This window comes from Penicillium roqueforti, assembly GCF_015533775.1.
Source record: "Penicillium roqueforti strain LCP96 04111 chromosome Unknown scaffold_21, whole genome shotgun sequence".
Lineage (NCBI taxonomy): Eukaryota > Fungi > Ascomycota > Eurotiomycetes > Eurotiales > Aspergillaceae > Penicillium > Penicillium roqueforti.
The window spans coordinates 228,302-241,584 of NW_024067585.1; the positions used below are offsets into that span (position 1 = coordinate 228,302).

The window sequence follows — 13,283 nt, forward strand, 5'->3', positions numbered from 1 at the left end:
TCCGATGTTCGGGTGTTTGCGTAGAAATAGAATGCGATATCCTCTATACGGCGATCATCCAATTTGATACTCTTAGAAAAAATGGTATACTCGCCCCTTACAGAGCCGCATACTCTACTCTATGGTATTGTCCTTGGTCACAACAAGGCCCTATACAGCTAGGGTAAGCTATTGGGGGTATGGTTGATAGTCGTGGAAGATCAATTTGATTCAAGGACTTGCTCTGAAAAATCTGGAAATATTTAAGGAGTAGCAAATCCCGTAGTATCCCGCGGCGAATCAGTTTACTTACGACATCGAATTTGTGGCAACAGAACAACAGAAGCCATGTTGCGAAAACTGTTCACATCCGCCCTCCTCTTTGCTGCCCTGAGCAATGGACAGACGGCTCCTGACCTCGGGACCGCGGAGACTTTTGCTGTCCTCGGTGGCTCAACTGTGACAAATACGGGCCCAACAACGATCACTGGTGACCTGGGAGTCTCGCCTGGGACTGCTATCACGGGTTCCGGTCAAATTACGATCATTGGATCCGTACACCAAGCTGATGCAGTCGCAAGTCAAGCACAGACCGATCTGACGACTGCATATAACAATGCGGCTGGCCAGGGACCGGCCACTGCAATCGCGACGGAACTCGGCGGCCAGACATTGATTGGTGGTGTATATACTAGCCCAACATTCGGGCTTACCGGCACCCTCACGCTTGACGCTCAGGGGAATCCGGATGCAGTTTGGATCTTCCAAATGACATCCACCCTTATCACTGCCACGGACTCCAATGTTGTTCTGGCCAATGGTGCCAACCCTTGCAATGTCTTCTGGCAGGTGGGAACCTCGGCAACCTTGGGAACAAGGACAGCTTTCGTCGGAACCATCATGGCAGATCAGTCTATCACGTTGAATACTGGCGCAACGATCAACGGACGGGCTTTGGCCCGCATTGGGGCAGTGACAATGGACACCAATACTATCACCAATGCGGCTTGCGTGACACCACCCACAACGAGCACTACTGTGTCGCCTACGACAACCACAACGACGACGACGACGACGTCGACTACTACGACAACCACCACTACCACTACCACCACTACCACGCCGACTACTACAACGACAACCACCACCACGCCGACTACCACAACGACAACCACTACTACGGCGTCTACCACGACAACTACTGGCACCACCACCACCACCACCACAACATCATCTACCACCACGTCATCGTCATCCACCACGACGACAACCACAACAACGGGAACCACTACAACAGGAACCACTACAACGGGGACAACCACAACGAAAACTACCAAAACGAAGACTACCAAAACGTGGTCTACCACCACACCATCCAGCACAACGCTGTGTACTACCACTCCTACCACAACTATATGTACCACTACGGTATGGACAACCACGACGCTGACGCCATGTACAACCCCGACGTCGACAACATGTTCAACCTCGCCGTGGACAACCTGGCCAACAAGCATGCAAAACCCCCACAACCAAGGCTGGGAAGAACACGACAGTAAAGACTACAACCAAGGCTGGGACAATTACGACGACAAAAACTACGACCAAGGCTGGGATAATGACGACAGCAAAGACTACGACCAAGACTGGGAAGACTACATCCAAGCCAATACCCAAGGCTGGACAGACGACGACAGCGCGTATTAAGCCGACCTTTGAGAAGAGTCTTCTGATGGGAGATTAGATGGGTTCAGATTTATAAATTTTGGGCAATTGTTCAATGGGAATCACCCAAGATGTTGTTTCATCCAAGAAAAGTAATACGAGGGATAGGCGTTGTTGGCGTTAGTTTACGAAATCAAACCGGCGCCGGAACAGGAGGTAATTGCTTAATATGTATCGAATACTCATGTTTTAATAATATCTTAGTCCACTTGCTATCCTTTTCAATCAATTGTCAACAAGAGATTCTGGTTCCTACTACCTACGTCATGATCTACTTCCCCGCAAAATATGGGGTAAACCAGGTGATCTATTGTATGACCACAAAGTATCAGCCCACCTCGGTATCCATCACTTGCCTTTTCTCTTCTCTTCTCTTTTCTAAACTTCCCTCCTCTTCTTTACATCTCACACATCTCACATCTCCCACCATGACAAAAGGATTCGCAACCATCACCCCCGAATGCGAGGAAGTATTCGACGAGGTCAAAGGAACCGACAACTTAAACTACGTCATCTACTCAGCCTCTGCACACGACAAAAAGATCACTGTCGCGGAGTCCGGCAAATACAAGGACTACGCCGAGTTCCTCTCTCACTTCAAGGATAACGCTCCCCTATACGCCGTCGTAGACTTCCTTTACGACTCTCCCGCCGGTGATGGCCAGCGAAGCAAGCTAGTCTTTATCACATGGTATGTATAGACACCCTGGATCACATTACCCTGATCTTTACAATCGTCAAAGGGTACATGGTACTAACTGTTGAATTGTATGTAGGGTGCCCGAGGCCGCAAGCATTCATGACAAATCTTACTACACGTCCAACAAAGATCACCTCTTCTACGCCCTCCAGGATATCAGTCTCCATGTCCTGGCACATTCACGGGTGGATTTGGACCATAATGCAAGTATGTATACCCGCGAAGCATTGACTCCATCTAGTATGATTGTACTCGAAACTGATTTTTTGGTTTCTCACTTAGTCCTGGGGAAGTTCAAGGCTCTCTAGAGGGGCCTTTAATTTTCTTCTCGAACCTGGTAACCGCTATGTGAAGAACGATCCACAGATCATGCATGGTCTGGCTATGCTGCCCTAGATACATATTTCGTATTATAATATTTCCTATCTTCAATCGTCTACCTCTACCACCTGTACTACCTGTACTACAGTAGGAAAAGCATAGACCGAACATAGGACTTTTCTAAATGACGGGATAAACGTCTTTTAATTTCGGATTTATTGTACCAAATACCAGGTTCTTCCCCAGGATATTAACCCCGCTGATGCATAAGAAACAGAAGCAAAAAGCGCTCTAGGTGTGGTCAATGATCAAAACAGAGTCAATGACATGCACGATAGATTGCTTGTACCTCGATTCTTTCAAAAAATATCAACCCGCTAAATCATGGATAAACAGAATGCAGATCGAGAATTGGACTGCCAGAGCAGTTATAGTGTGACAAGGAACCACAAGAGTAACGTTGCCGGCATGCACGGTAGATTGCTCATAGTCATAATCATAAGACGCCAGATAAATGAGCATGGAGGTAGTCATGACACATAGAGAAATTGAGTTCTCTGAGACGGAGTGTTAAAATTTCTCATAGTCGCTTAGCGACGGAAGAACGGGGCTTGATTCGACGAGAGAAGCGAATCAGCACGTTGGAAGACATCGCCGTCGAAGAATCTGTCACTGTATGCACTGGCCGGCGTGGACGGGACAGTGGCCTGCGCAGCGGGGCCGAGCGCTGCACTCAGCGGAGTGGCAGGTACGGTGACCGATTGAGGGGGCGACATCGTATTGAGTTGGAAAGAGGGGTTGTTGGTGAGGGCGGATGTTGAGACGGATGTTTGATGGTGCTGCAGGTGTGAGGCCTGTAGCAGAGGGCCGTACAAGGCACTAGGAGGGGGGTGGCGGTCCGGGTCTGTAAGATAGGCCCAAGGAGATACCTCGATCAGGCGGCCTGCTTCCCGGCTTGCCTTTTGGACTGGGCGTAGGAGGATGACGACCTCGGCAGGTAAAAGCTGCATACCTCTCAACTCACGCATCTCGTTCACCAGGTCGACGAAGGACTGCATGAATGATTTGCATAGCTGCCAGAACTCGCGTTGGTTGCGGAGTCCGCCACCAGGTTCTTTGATTTTCATGGTCGATAGACGCTGTCCTAGGGCATCTGAAACTTCCAGGCAAAACTGGCATCGACGGATGAGGTTGTTCCAGAGGATTTGGATTCCCTCTGAATCGCGTGAGTGTTGAGCAGCTTCTAGACACCTTATGAATTGCCGACGGGCCAATGGAAGTGCACCGTATGCGGCATGATATGTAGCGGTCAGCTGATGGAAGATCTTTTCGAATATTCGCTCCTCTTCGTTTTCATCCAGTCCAGTCAGTGTGTTGAACCGGGGAGCTCCGGAAGCAGGCATAGGAGGGAAAGTTTCGCCTGAGCGAGGGATGGCCAGGGAATGTGGCACAGATGTGTTGATCATGTTTGATCTGCTGCTCGAGCGACTGCGTGCGTACGACGTTGAGAAACCAGGAGAGCTAATGCTAGTCTGATTAGAAGTCATAGTCATGGGGTACTGGGGGTGTCGAATTGTCGTGTCGCTTCGCAATCGTCGTGTGGGCGGGCCAGGATCTCTTGTTGGAGTGACCAGCGAAAGTTGAGATCGGTCTGGGACAGAGGGGAGTGGGTTACTTGGGCCAACCAAGCGTCTTGTAGCAGAGCCATGTCTGTTGATGGTCTGGAGCGGAACTTTGAGAATAGCGCAAGCATTCCGTAGCTCCGCCAGGCTGCCAAACATCGTCAGCATCAGCGATCGTACATAGCACGGATCGCCATTGGAAACTATCTTGGTGACATTGTTGCGTAGCTGCGTGCCGACGTGAATGTAGGCGGCGATGCACGTCTCGCATTCACGTTTAACCGTTTCGGTGACCGATGACATTGACTCTGGGTCATTGCACAAAGTATCTGTCGCTTTCTCAAGAGCATCGTTCAGATGGTCAACGTGTGAGGAAGCATTGTAAAAGACAAGCTCGAGACTGTGCCGTCTGGTGTCATCATGCTTGATCACGTTGATCAATGTATCGATGTGGGAATGAACTTGAGCAAGGGCAAATAGAATAACTTTTGCACTCTTGATTATCGGTTCATCGGATCCATGTTCACCCTTGTGTTCAGGTAGACTGGACATCCGATTAACCCAACCATCTCGCGGACGCCGACGCTCTCTCGGGCTGGTGGGACTTGGGGGAGTATTGTCATTTGTGGCTATTGGCGGTGTAGGCTGACGCGGTCGAAGCACAGATCCATGACTGAGACCTCGTAGATGGCTGTTTCGATATGGGAGCGTTTCATCTAATGTACCTAAATCGGTATTCTTGCGACTGATTAGTCCCATTCTTTTGCTACGAGCAACAGATGACCCTTGGATTATGCCCTCGCTGTTGCTCCGGTTGCGCTCGTTACCAGGATAAGGCGCTACGCCAGGTCTTTGGAGACCAGGCATATGATAAGTAGCGCCTTGTTGTCCAGAGGCCATGCGATAGTGTGATTTTAATGGAATCGGCGGTGCCCGAGATATTGATGGAGAGCGAGACGAGCTTGCTGAGCTATCACCAGTGCTGGGAATTACTGGAAACCGACCACTTAAATTCCGCTTTGAAGGTATCGGCGTTGGTGCCGGTTTAGCCTCAAAAGTACCATCACTGCGTTAACACCGAGTGTTAGCTTATATCCACCCCAGGACCGTAAGATGGACAAACCCTGTATCAGGAATGATTTCTGGCTCGGGTGTACTCGTCTGTTGTCGCGTTTTCATAAGAAATCTCTTGAGTTTGGTCGTGGCCGCAACTTCTTTCTCGTTGTCGGTCATCCCGGATTGTGTCGTCTCATTTTCGGTTTCTTCTAGAATTTCACGTAGTGGCTTTCGTAGAGGATTCCCGACGCACTTGAAAATTTGAAGCTTATGCATCTCGGAGAGGCCAGCTGGGAGGTCGATGAGGCGGTTTTGCATGACTGACAGAACTCGCAATGACTTCAATTTGCTGATCTCATTTGGTAACTCCTTGATTTTATTTCGGCTCAAATCAAGAATTTCGAGTAATGGTAGTTTGTAAACCTACCAAGCAGGATTAGCGCCATGCAAGCATAAAGCAAACTTATCATTACATACTCCTTTTGGGAATTCGCGGAAGTTGTTCGCTCTGATATTGAGATAGCGTAGGTGTGAGCACTCTGCAAAGCGATAGGGGATATGGAAAAGTTGATTGTTCGACAGAGATAGCCTTCATAGTAATCAGTATATAGTCCAGAACAGTGATACCGTATCCTAGGAACAGGCAAAACAAGACTTGACTATAAAAGTTCAAAGCAAGGCTCCAACATACCGTTCGACCTCATCTTTGATCAAGTCAACAACTGGTTCAGGAATCCTAGCGATGTGTGAATGACCAAGGTCAATGGTCAGCTTAGGCTTGACCACATCTGTGACGGCCTCGCTGCCTGCCAGGGAACGCTTAGTATCTTGAATACCACTTTCAACAGCACGTCGTGCTAGATCAATGGTTTCCTCCGGGCTAAGTGTTTTTGACCCAGTCGGTTGTTTGCTAGTACTCTCCGAGGCATCTCCTAAAGCAGTTCCCTCGTCAGGATACGGAGAGTCATCGCGTGATGACGCCAGAAAGCCAGACTCCGGTGTTCCATTTTCCATTTCATCTTCGTCTGTCTCGCCGCGGTTCAAGCGCTGCCCACGTATTGCGTCCTCGGGACGAGTCATGGTGGGTGTCATGGCCGATAAAAGCCCGAATGTTGTCAAAAGGCACACCTCAAGCCAGCAATTTCGTTGATGAATTGATAACCTGCCAAGAACTAGAAGAATATCCAGGTCCAGCGACCATTCCTATACAGACACACTTCGGGCACCTGCGCAAAGCATCGTTGGTTGTGATTAAGCCGGAGGGGCGGGCTATCTCGACGTTGGACGGGGAACGTAGCTCGAGGCGGCCGTTAGGGTGGATTCGGAGCGGAGGAAGAGAGATCCGAATGGTCAAGTGCCCAATGGGCTGGGTACCAAGTGTTCGAACGCAGGGCAGAGTTGTTCAAGACCGGCGTAAACGGTGCAATGAAGCCCTTTGACAATCGCGGGCGCGATAAAGAGATTGGCCACGATGGAGATCTGGCAGGTCCAAGAATGTTGTTATCGAAGCAACAAACGTCTCGAGAAGGCTGACACGGATAGTTAAAATAAAATCGAGTCTTGGTCCTGGAATGAAGGAAATTGGGGATATTCAAGTTGGGCGAGGCAGGAAATCTTCTGATTGGGCAAACACCGGACCTCCGCAACTCTGCATCCAGACTCCGCCTGCGTCACTATATTGAAATTGAAATATCAAGGATCATATTTAGGGAGAGTTTAGGATCTACGATGCATGTTACTAGAACGAGAAGTGAATTGACCAAGAATGCATGTGCTATCGTGTAAATAGAGCTAGGGAAGTACAACATCCAGAGAATAGATCAAATAATATACATAGGCCATCAATAGGAAAGACTAGGGATCCAAAAGCCCCTGGAAAAGGAGGCATAGCATAATGGCGTTCGAGCCCACACCAACATCTCAGACTCTTACAGAGTGACCGTCTCTCCTTCTTCGACCTCGGTCTCACTTGACTCAACAGTCTCTCCCAGATCAGGCGCACCGCTAAGAGCTGATTTCCGCTGGTCCTGGACCAGAGATGTTTCCCGAGCCCAGGCAACCCATTTGTCGTACTGCTCACTCTCCATCTTCATACCAATTTCCATGTATGACGGTCCGAACTCTGCGCCATATGCTGCGGCCTCTTCCGCAGCCACCCGTCGTTGAATATCCTCCTGCAACCGAAGTTTGTAGAATTCTCGACGAGCAATATCGTAAGCAGTGCTCTTGTTCATATCCGGGACGTTATTCAAAAGCCACAGCTGTCGCTGAACAACACTAATACCAGAGAAGTAATACATTAGCATTGGGGGGAAGTTTCACGTAAGAAAAATCAAGCATTATAAGCTAAAATATTGGGAACACACCTTTCACCATCTAACCGCTTTCCTGGCTGTTGGATGCGGCTCCAATCATAGTGTTCAAAGTCCTTGCCAGTGCTCTCAAGAAGCACACGGGGCCGGGCAAGTTCCCAGGGATGATCGCGGAAGAATTCAGTTCGCAAATGGTCTTCCTCATATTTGAGCTCGACTGGCTGGAAAAGTCGACTAGGCTTTTTGGGCTTTCTGCGCTTCTCTTGGACTTGGAAGACGACCTGCGGCTTCGACGACCCAGGGACCGTTTTCAACCGCTGCTGAACAAGCTCATGCTGAGGAGGACGTGTACGAATGAGGGTTTCAGCAGGAGGGATCTCGCCGATCACATTGACCCATTGTGGCAGTTTGCTGGTCTTTCCACTGGCGAATTGGTTGAGTGCTGTCTGCCGCACCCGGAGGGCTGTGAGGTTTATTTTGCCCATGGCAGTCGGGCACCGTCGGTAGCTGGAAGAGCTTGAAATAGAAGAAGAATTGATAGCGACTGGAGACAGCAAATCAAGAGACAAGATATGCGCTGCAGGGGACGAGGTGGTTGATGCGGGTGCGAAAAGATGGGATTGGCAAAGCGCGTCTCCGATTGGTCGAGGGATGTTCTCCGCCAGCCAGAAAGTGCAGGCCGTTCATCTTCAGAAAAACACACCTACGTCTTCCGAATCTTGACCCTCTCCCCCTTTGTCTGCTTTTGCGCCCAGAAAGTAGACGGCTCTCTCTTGTCGAGTGGCAAAGGGCTCTCTCTTGGATGCGGCGTACCTAATGCCACGATGTCTGTCATCTCATGCCTCATCCACATAGGTCCCCCAGCTCGCCAAGCCTGCGAATTCACCCCAAGCAGGCCTTGGATGAGCTTCCTCTCTTTCGACAAACCTCAATGCCTCCCTCGAACATTCATTCTCATGCCTCCTCGGTGCGGAGACTCTGTCCCCGTCGTCCTCGCCCGTCCGTCGCGTCAATAGCAGATATTTTTGTCGGCTCGCTGATTCTGGCAAGCTTCTGCCACGAACACTCGCCGAATCGTCGGGGGTTGTCCACAGTAGCCTGGAGGGCCTCAGATCATAATTTTCAAAAATTTCAGAGCAAAGGCGCCACTGGTCGCAGACAGCTACCACCCCGACGACAACCAGAGTATTCAAGCTCAAGGTTTCATCTGTCGCAACCCAAAAGAATGATCAGCAACGGATTGGCACGTACGAATGACGATAATACAGAGGAGTATAATATTGAGAACGAGGAGGCAGAGACAGACAACGACTATATACCATTGTGGCCAGCAAAGAATGCGGACGCGGAATCGCAAACTCGTTGTGAAAGATTTGATTTTACATATGATTTCGACCGCAGAATAGAGATAACAGAACAAACAAAAACCGACATCGACCCCAAATTGCCGGAAAAATACCCCCGCCAATCTTTCCCGTCATGGCTGCATCCCGAGAAGGAGAAACACCTCTCTACCTCGGAACTGTACGAAAGGTCCTTGGCAGATCATGACTGGGAGGAAGCAGTGAATGCTGTAGCGCCATATTCACGTTACAAAAAGACGCACAGAGATGAGTCGCGCGATCAAATGGAAATCCACTCGGTTGAGAAGCTTGTCAGAACGTTATGGGAAGAGCCAAACCCATCCACCCAATACCTGTTTCGGTTATACAGAGATCTTCCTGCGCCGGGCGTAGCTTTACTCTCGAAACGCACCCGCGGTGCTCTTTTGCGTTTGTTCGCACATCCGCGAGATCGACGGTGGGTAGATGCTCGTCGCTACTTGGCATTGGTGGACGACATGGTAACAGCCCGACTTCCTCTATCCCGCTCACTCTGGTCTTCTGCGATACATCTTTCTGGGCGAGCCAACGGCAGAGTCCTGAAACGAGATCTCATTCGAGCCGTGGGCATGTGGCAGAAGATGGAACATGTCGCTGGAGTAAAGGCTGACGAAGTGGTCTTCAACATCCTGTTCGACATTGCGATCAAAGCCGGTGCATTCAAAGTTGCTGATCGCCTAGAGGAGGAAATGACTGAACGGGGCCTGAGCTTTTCACGGTGTGGAAAGACATCCAAAATTTATTATTTTGGGATGATTCGGGATGTTGAAGGTATTCGAGAGACTTTTGACGACTTTGTGAAATCGGGTGAGATCGTCGATACAGTTGTTATGAACTGTCTCATTGCCTCTTTTCTTCGAGCTGGCGAGACCCAAACTGCGGAGCAGCTTTACGCGCGCATGCTGGAGAAACAATCAAGCAATAATAAGCGCGTTTCGCATTCTCAACCGGACGATGGAATCCACTTTCACATTGGCGGGTCTAATCTGAGCTATGACATGCCCCAATATCGGGAACGAGCCCGAAATTTGGGCCGCATATTGAAGAAGTCGTCAGCACTCAAAGAGAAATTTCCGGAATACCACCGTGCTCTCCAAGATTCTCTCTCCATTGCCCCCGACACGCGAACTTTTTATATCTTCCTACGACACTACGCCTACAACACTGGCCAGCTTGATAGCTTCATGGCTGTCATGCATGACATGGAAAGGACCTTTGCTGTCCCACCACGTGCTATAATCTATTTGTTCCTCTTTGAAGGTTTCGCTATTCATGGTCGGAGGAAGAAGCAGTGGAGTGCGGAAAACCTTCGGCTGACATGGCATGCATATATCCGGGCTCTGCGCGACTCGAATGCAAGACTCCGTGGACTGAATTTGAACAACCGAAAGATGACGTGGGAGAACCCACTGGCTAAGAGCGTGACAGTCGATGTCGAGGAGCTACCAGTGACTGATGCTCCCAACGGGTTGTACATGGCGTTGCCAACAGCGAATGCAGTTGGGAATTCACAGGGATCCGAGGAAACTGCCGAAAACTCTACTATGGATGACTCTCAAGACAATGGACAAGACTCTAAGCCTGAGCTGGATGAAAAGGACGATGAATCCACAGAAATAGAGGAACTTGATGTAGATGAGGTCTTCAACCCTCGCTTGCAGTTCTCCGGCGAGGCAGAGCAAGAGGAATTCTGGGACCCCGAGCAGCGTCTCGAGAATGGTCTTTTTATTGGACGTCGGATGATCATCACTATCCTGCAAGCATTCGGAACATGTTGTGGCCCCAAAGAGGTTCTTGAGGTGTGGTTGCAACTTGAGCGGCTTTGGCATCCACAGCAGCGCAAATCGATTGATGTTTTTGCCGTCAAGGAAGAGCTTGATAAACAGATGTCCAGGGATCCACATCGGGATCGCTGAACAAGAAAGAGAGGCAGCTGAAATGTGGATATTCAGCACTTGTACATTATTTTCCATATAGATCTGCCATATACCGTCCCGATTTCTAGCGTGTCTTTTCGCAAATTTATTGTTTGACATGAAGACCATGTCCATCTTGTAGAATTTACCTACCTAGTTTCCTACACTGTCATCAAGTCTTGGGGCAAAAAGCCTCGGGGCCAAATCGAATCCAATTGAAGTCCAATCTATCCCAAAAGGGAATCAAAAAGTCACCACGTGACACCGCGTTCTAGGACGCGGCTAAAGACTCAATCTTCTTCTTCTTCTACTGCACTTACTACCCCTTTTAACTAATCTATCTCTGCTATGAAGCACAATGGATCGTAATCCGGGGCTTACGCGCCAAATTTCTAATATGCGATGGGTCTTGAAACATACCTTCAAAAAGAATGATTTCCGGTAAGTTGATGAACTAGGGCAGAGGGGTCAATTTACTTATTCTACCGCATAGTCCACTTCAACGAGAGGTGGTCTCCTCCGTCATCGAAGGACATGATGTCTTCCTTCAAGCATGCACTTCGTTTGGAAAAAGCATGTGTTATCAGCTGCCTGCAGTGCTCAAAGATTGGGGTTGTGGGTTTTCAGCATATCTTATTTTCAATAACGAATTAGCCTGACCTCGATATCTCTAGTGACTGTCGTCGTTTGTCCACTTCTTTCACTAATGGTGAGTGTGGTTTTGGAACGTTTGCAATCAAACAGCTAATTCCCACAGACAGATCAAGTGAATACATTAAAAGCTCTTGATGTACCAGTCGCTACGATCAATTCCAATACTACTCATGAGGAGAGACAACGAGTTTATGAGGACATGCTTTGCGGCCACCCGAGTACACGCCTGCTTTATGTCACGCCGGAGTTGTGCCAGACAGACAACTTCCGCCGCCGCCTTCTTATAGTTCACAAGCAAGGTCAGCTCATCCGCGTTGCCATTGATGAGGCCCATTGCATAAGTGAATGGGGCCATGACTTCCGGCCAGCTTACAAAGAGCTGGGCTGGTTCAGAAGGAATCTTGTCAATCCGACTGTCCCAATAACTGCATTGACAGCGACAGCAACTCCCCGAGTTCGCTCGGACATGATCAACATTCTAGGATTGGATCTTGAAACCCTCCGGCTGTTCAATACTCCGTCGGACCGTCCAAACATTCACTACGAGGTACGATATCTCGCTGACTTCGCTGGTGACAACGATAGCGCAGAAGACAGCCAGATACAAAACCTGCTCGGATGGCTTAAGGGCATCCAAACCCGACGAGAGGCCCGACTTGGCAGCGAAGCAACACGGCTCCCCCCAATGTCAGGAATCGTATATGTAGGGACCCGAGCTATGGCTGAACATCTTGCCAACCGGTTATCCTATTCCTCGGACTATATGGTCACGGCAGTGGCATACCACGCCGGCGTGGAAGCCAGAAAGCGCGCGCACATTCAATCAACGTGGAAGTCTTCTCAGCCGTTCCAGCCAGCTGGAGGGGGAAGGACGCCGGTCTTCTCTATTATTGTGGCAACCAATGCTTTCGGTATGGGAATCGATAATCCAGATGTCCGCTTTGTCGTGCATTGGACACCACCGCGAAGCTTTGAAAGCTTTGTTCAAGAGTCAGGACGTGCAGGTCGAGACGGCCGAGCCGCCGCCTCACTCGTCTACTACGGAATTCAAGAGAGGAACTTCATAGAGAACATGATCTACCGTGATAGTGAATCTCACCGTGCGCAGGCCCCTGAAAATCGAGATGCCAAGCTTGAAAGCTTCGGCAAGGTCATTCGGTACTGTGAGAGTATTAGGAGGTGTAGACATGAACTGATCAAAGAGTTCTTTGGTGACTTTGAATTAGAAGAAATGGGATCACAACTGCCGGCCAGGGAGGGTGTGCCTGTTACGAGCTCATCCCCTTGCGACTTCGCCTGCGATTTTTGCAAAGAGGGTCGTGCCGGGTTGGCAAAGCGCCGGGAAAAAATGGCATCTGAGACTCAGATGGCTCTCCTATACGCGGATTTCGACTGAGGAAATCATCGTCTATTTGATTGTGCTGCGTGGTTTAGGGTTTTATCTTTTTTTTTTTCTTGTCGTCTGGTTCTGCTTGCATTTCTGAGGCGCCAACAGCATGAAGGGTGCAGGGAGGGAGTTCTTTTATACTTCCCATATAGCACAGAGACAAAGACATGGATGGAATCCAGCATCCGAGCTGCTCGGCAATTAGTGTTCGCTTCTAAAGAGTTTAGCC

General features: G+C 49.4%; 6 protein-coding genes across 6 annotated transcripts; 4 read left to right on the forward strand and 2 right to left on the reverse strand.

Moving 5' to 3' along the window:
• Window positions 1-327: 327 nt before the first annotated feature.
• Window positions 328-1,686, forward strand: LCP9604111_7164 (ice-binding family protein; the record flags this gene model as incomplete). Its single annotated transcript, XM_039075166.1, has 3 exons — window positions 328-951; window positions 1,011-1,435; window positions 1,494-1,686. 3 exons carry the CDS (start codon window positions 328-330, stop codon window positions 1,684-1,686), a joined length of 1,242 nt encoding a protein of 413 aa, XP_038926862.1.
• A 446-nt stretch (window positions 1,687-2,132) lies between these two features.
• LCP9604111_7165 (actin-binding ADF family protein) lies at window positions 2,133-2,712 on the forward strand (the record flags this gene model as incomplete). The annotated part of the gene is made up of 3 exons (XM_039075167.1): window positions 2,133-2,395; window positions 2,481-2,611; window positions 2,687-2,712. 3 exons carry the CDS (start codon window positions 2,133-2,135, stop codon window positions 2,710-2,712), a joined length of 420 nt encoding a protein of 139 aa, XP_038926863.1.
• A 603-nt stretch (window positions 2,713-3,315) lies between these two features.
• On the reverse strand, window positions 3,316-6,483 carry LCP9604111_7166 (uncharacterized protein; the record flags this gene model as incomplete). The annotated part of the gene is made up of 4 exons (XM_039075168.1): window positions 3,316-5,413; window positions 5,471-5,826; window positions 5,881-5,992; window positions 6,095-6,483. 4 exons carry the CDS (start codon window positions 6,481-6,483, stop codon window positions 3,316-3,318), a joined length of 2,955 nt encoding a protein of 984 aa, XP_038926864.1.
• Window positions 6,484-7,331: 848 nt separating this feature from the next.
• Window positions 7,332-8,200, reverse strand: rsm25 (mitochondrial 37S ribosomal protein mS23; the record flags this gene model as incomplete). The annotated part of the gene is made up of 2 exons (XM_039075169.1): window positions 7,332-7,680; window positions 7,770-8,200. 2 exons carry the CDS (start codon window positions 8,198-8,200, stop codon window positions 7,332-7,334), a joined length of 780 nt encoding a protein of 259 aa, XP_038926865.1.
• Window positions 8,201-8,940: 740 nt separating this feature from the next.
• On the forward strand, window positions 8,941-11,013 carry LCP9604111_7168 (pentatricopeptide repeat protein; the record flags this gene model as incomplete). The annotated part of the gene is made up of 1 exon (XM_039075170.1): window positions 8,941-11,013. The coding sequence occupies one exon, from the start codon at window positions 8,941-8,943 to the stop codon at window positions 11,011-11,013; it is 2,073 nt and encodes a 690-aa protein (XP_038926866.1).
• A 358-nt stretch (window positions 11,014-11,371) lies between these two features.
• LCP9604111_7169 (putative RecQ family helicase RecQ) lies at window positions 11,372-13,063 on the forward strand (the record flags this gene model as incomplete). The annotated part of the gene is made up of 4 exons (XM_039075171.1): window positions 11,372-11,454; window positions 11,507-11,628; window positions 11,688-11,722; window positions 11,771-13,063. 4 exons carry the CDS (start codon window positions 11,372-11,374, stop codon window positions 13,061-13,063), a joined length of 1,533 nt encoding a protein of 510 aa, XP_038926867.1.
• Window positions 13,064-13,283: the final 220 nt, after the last annotated feature.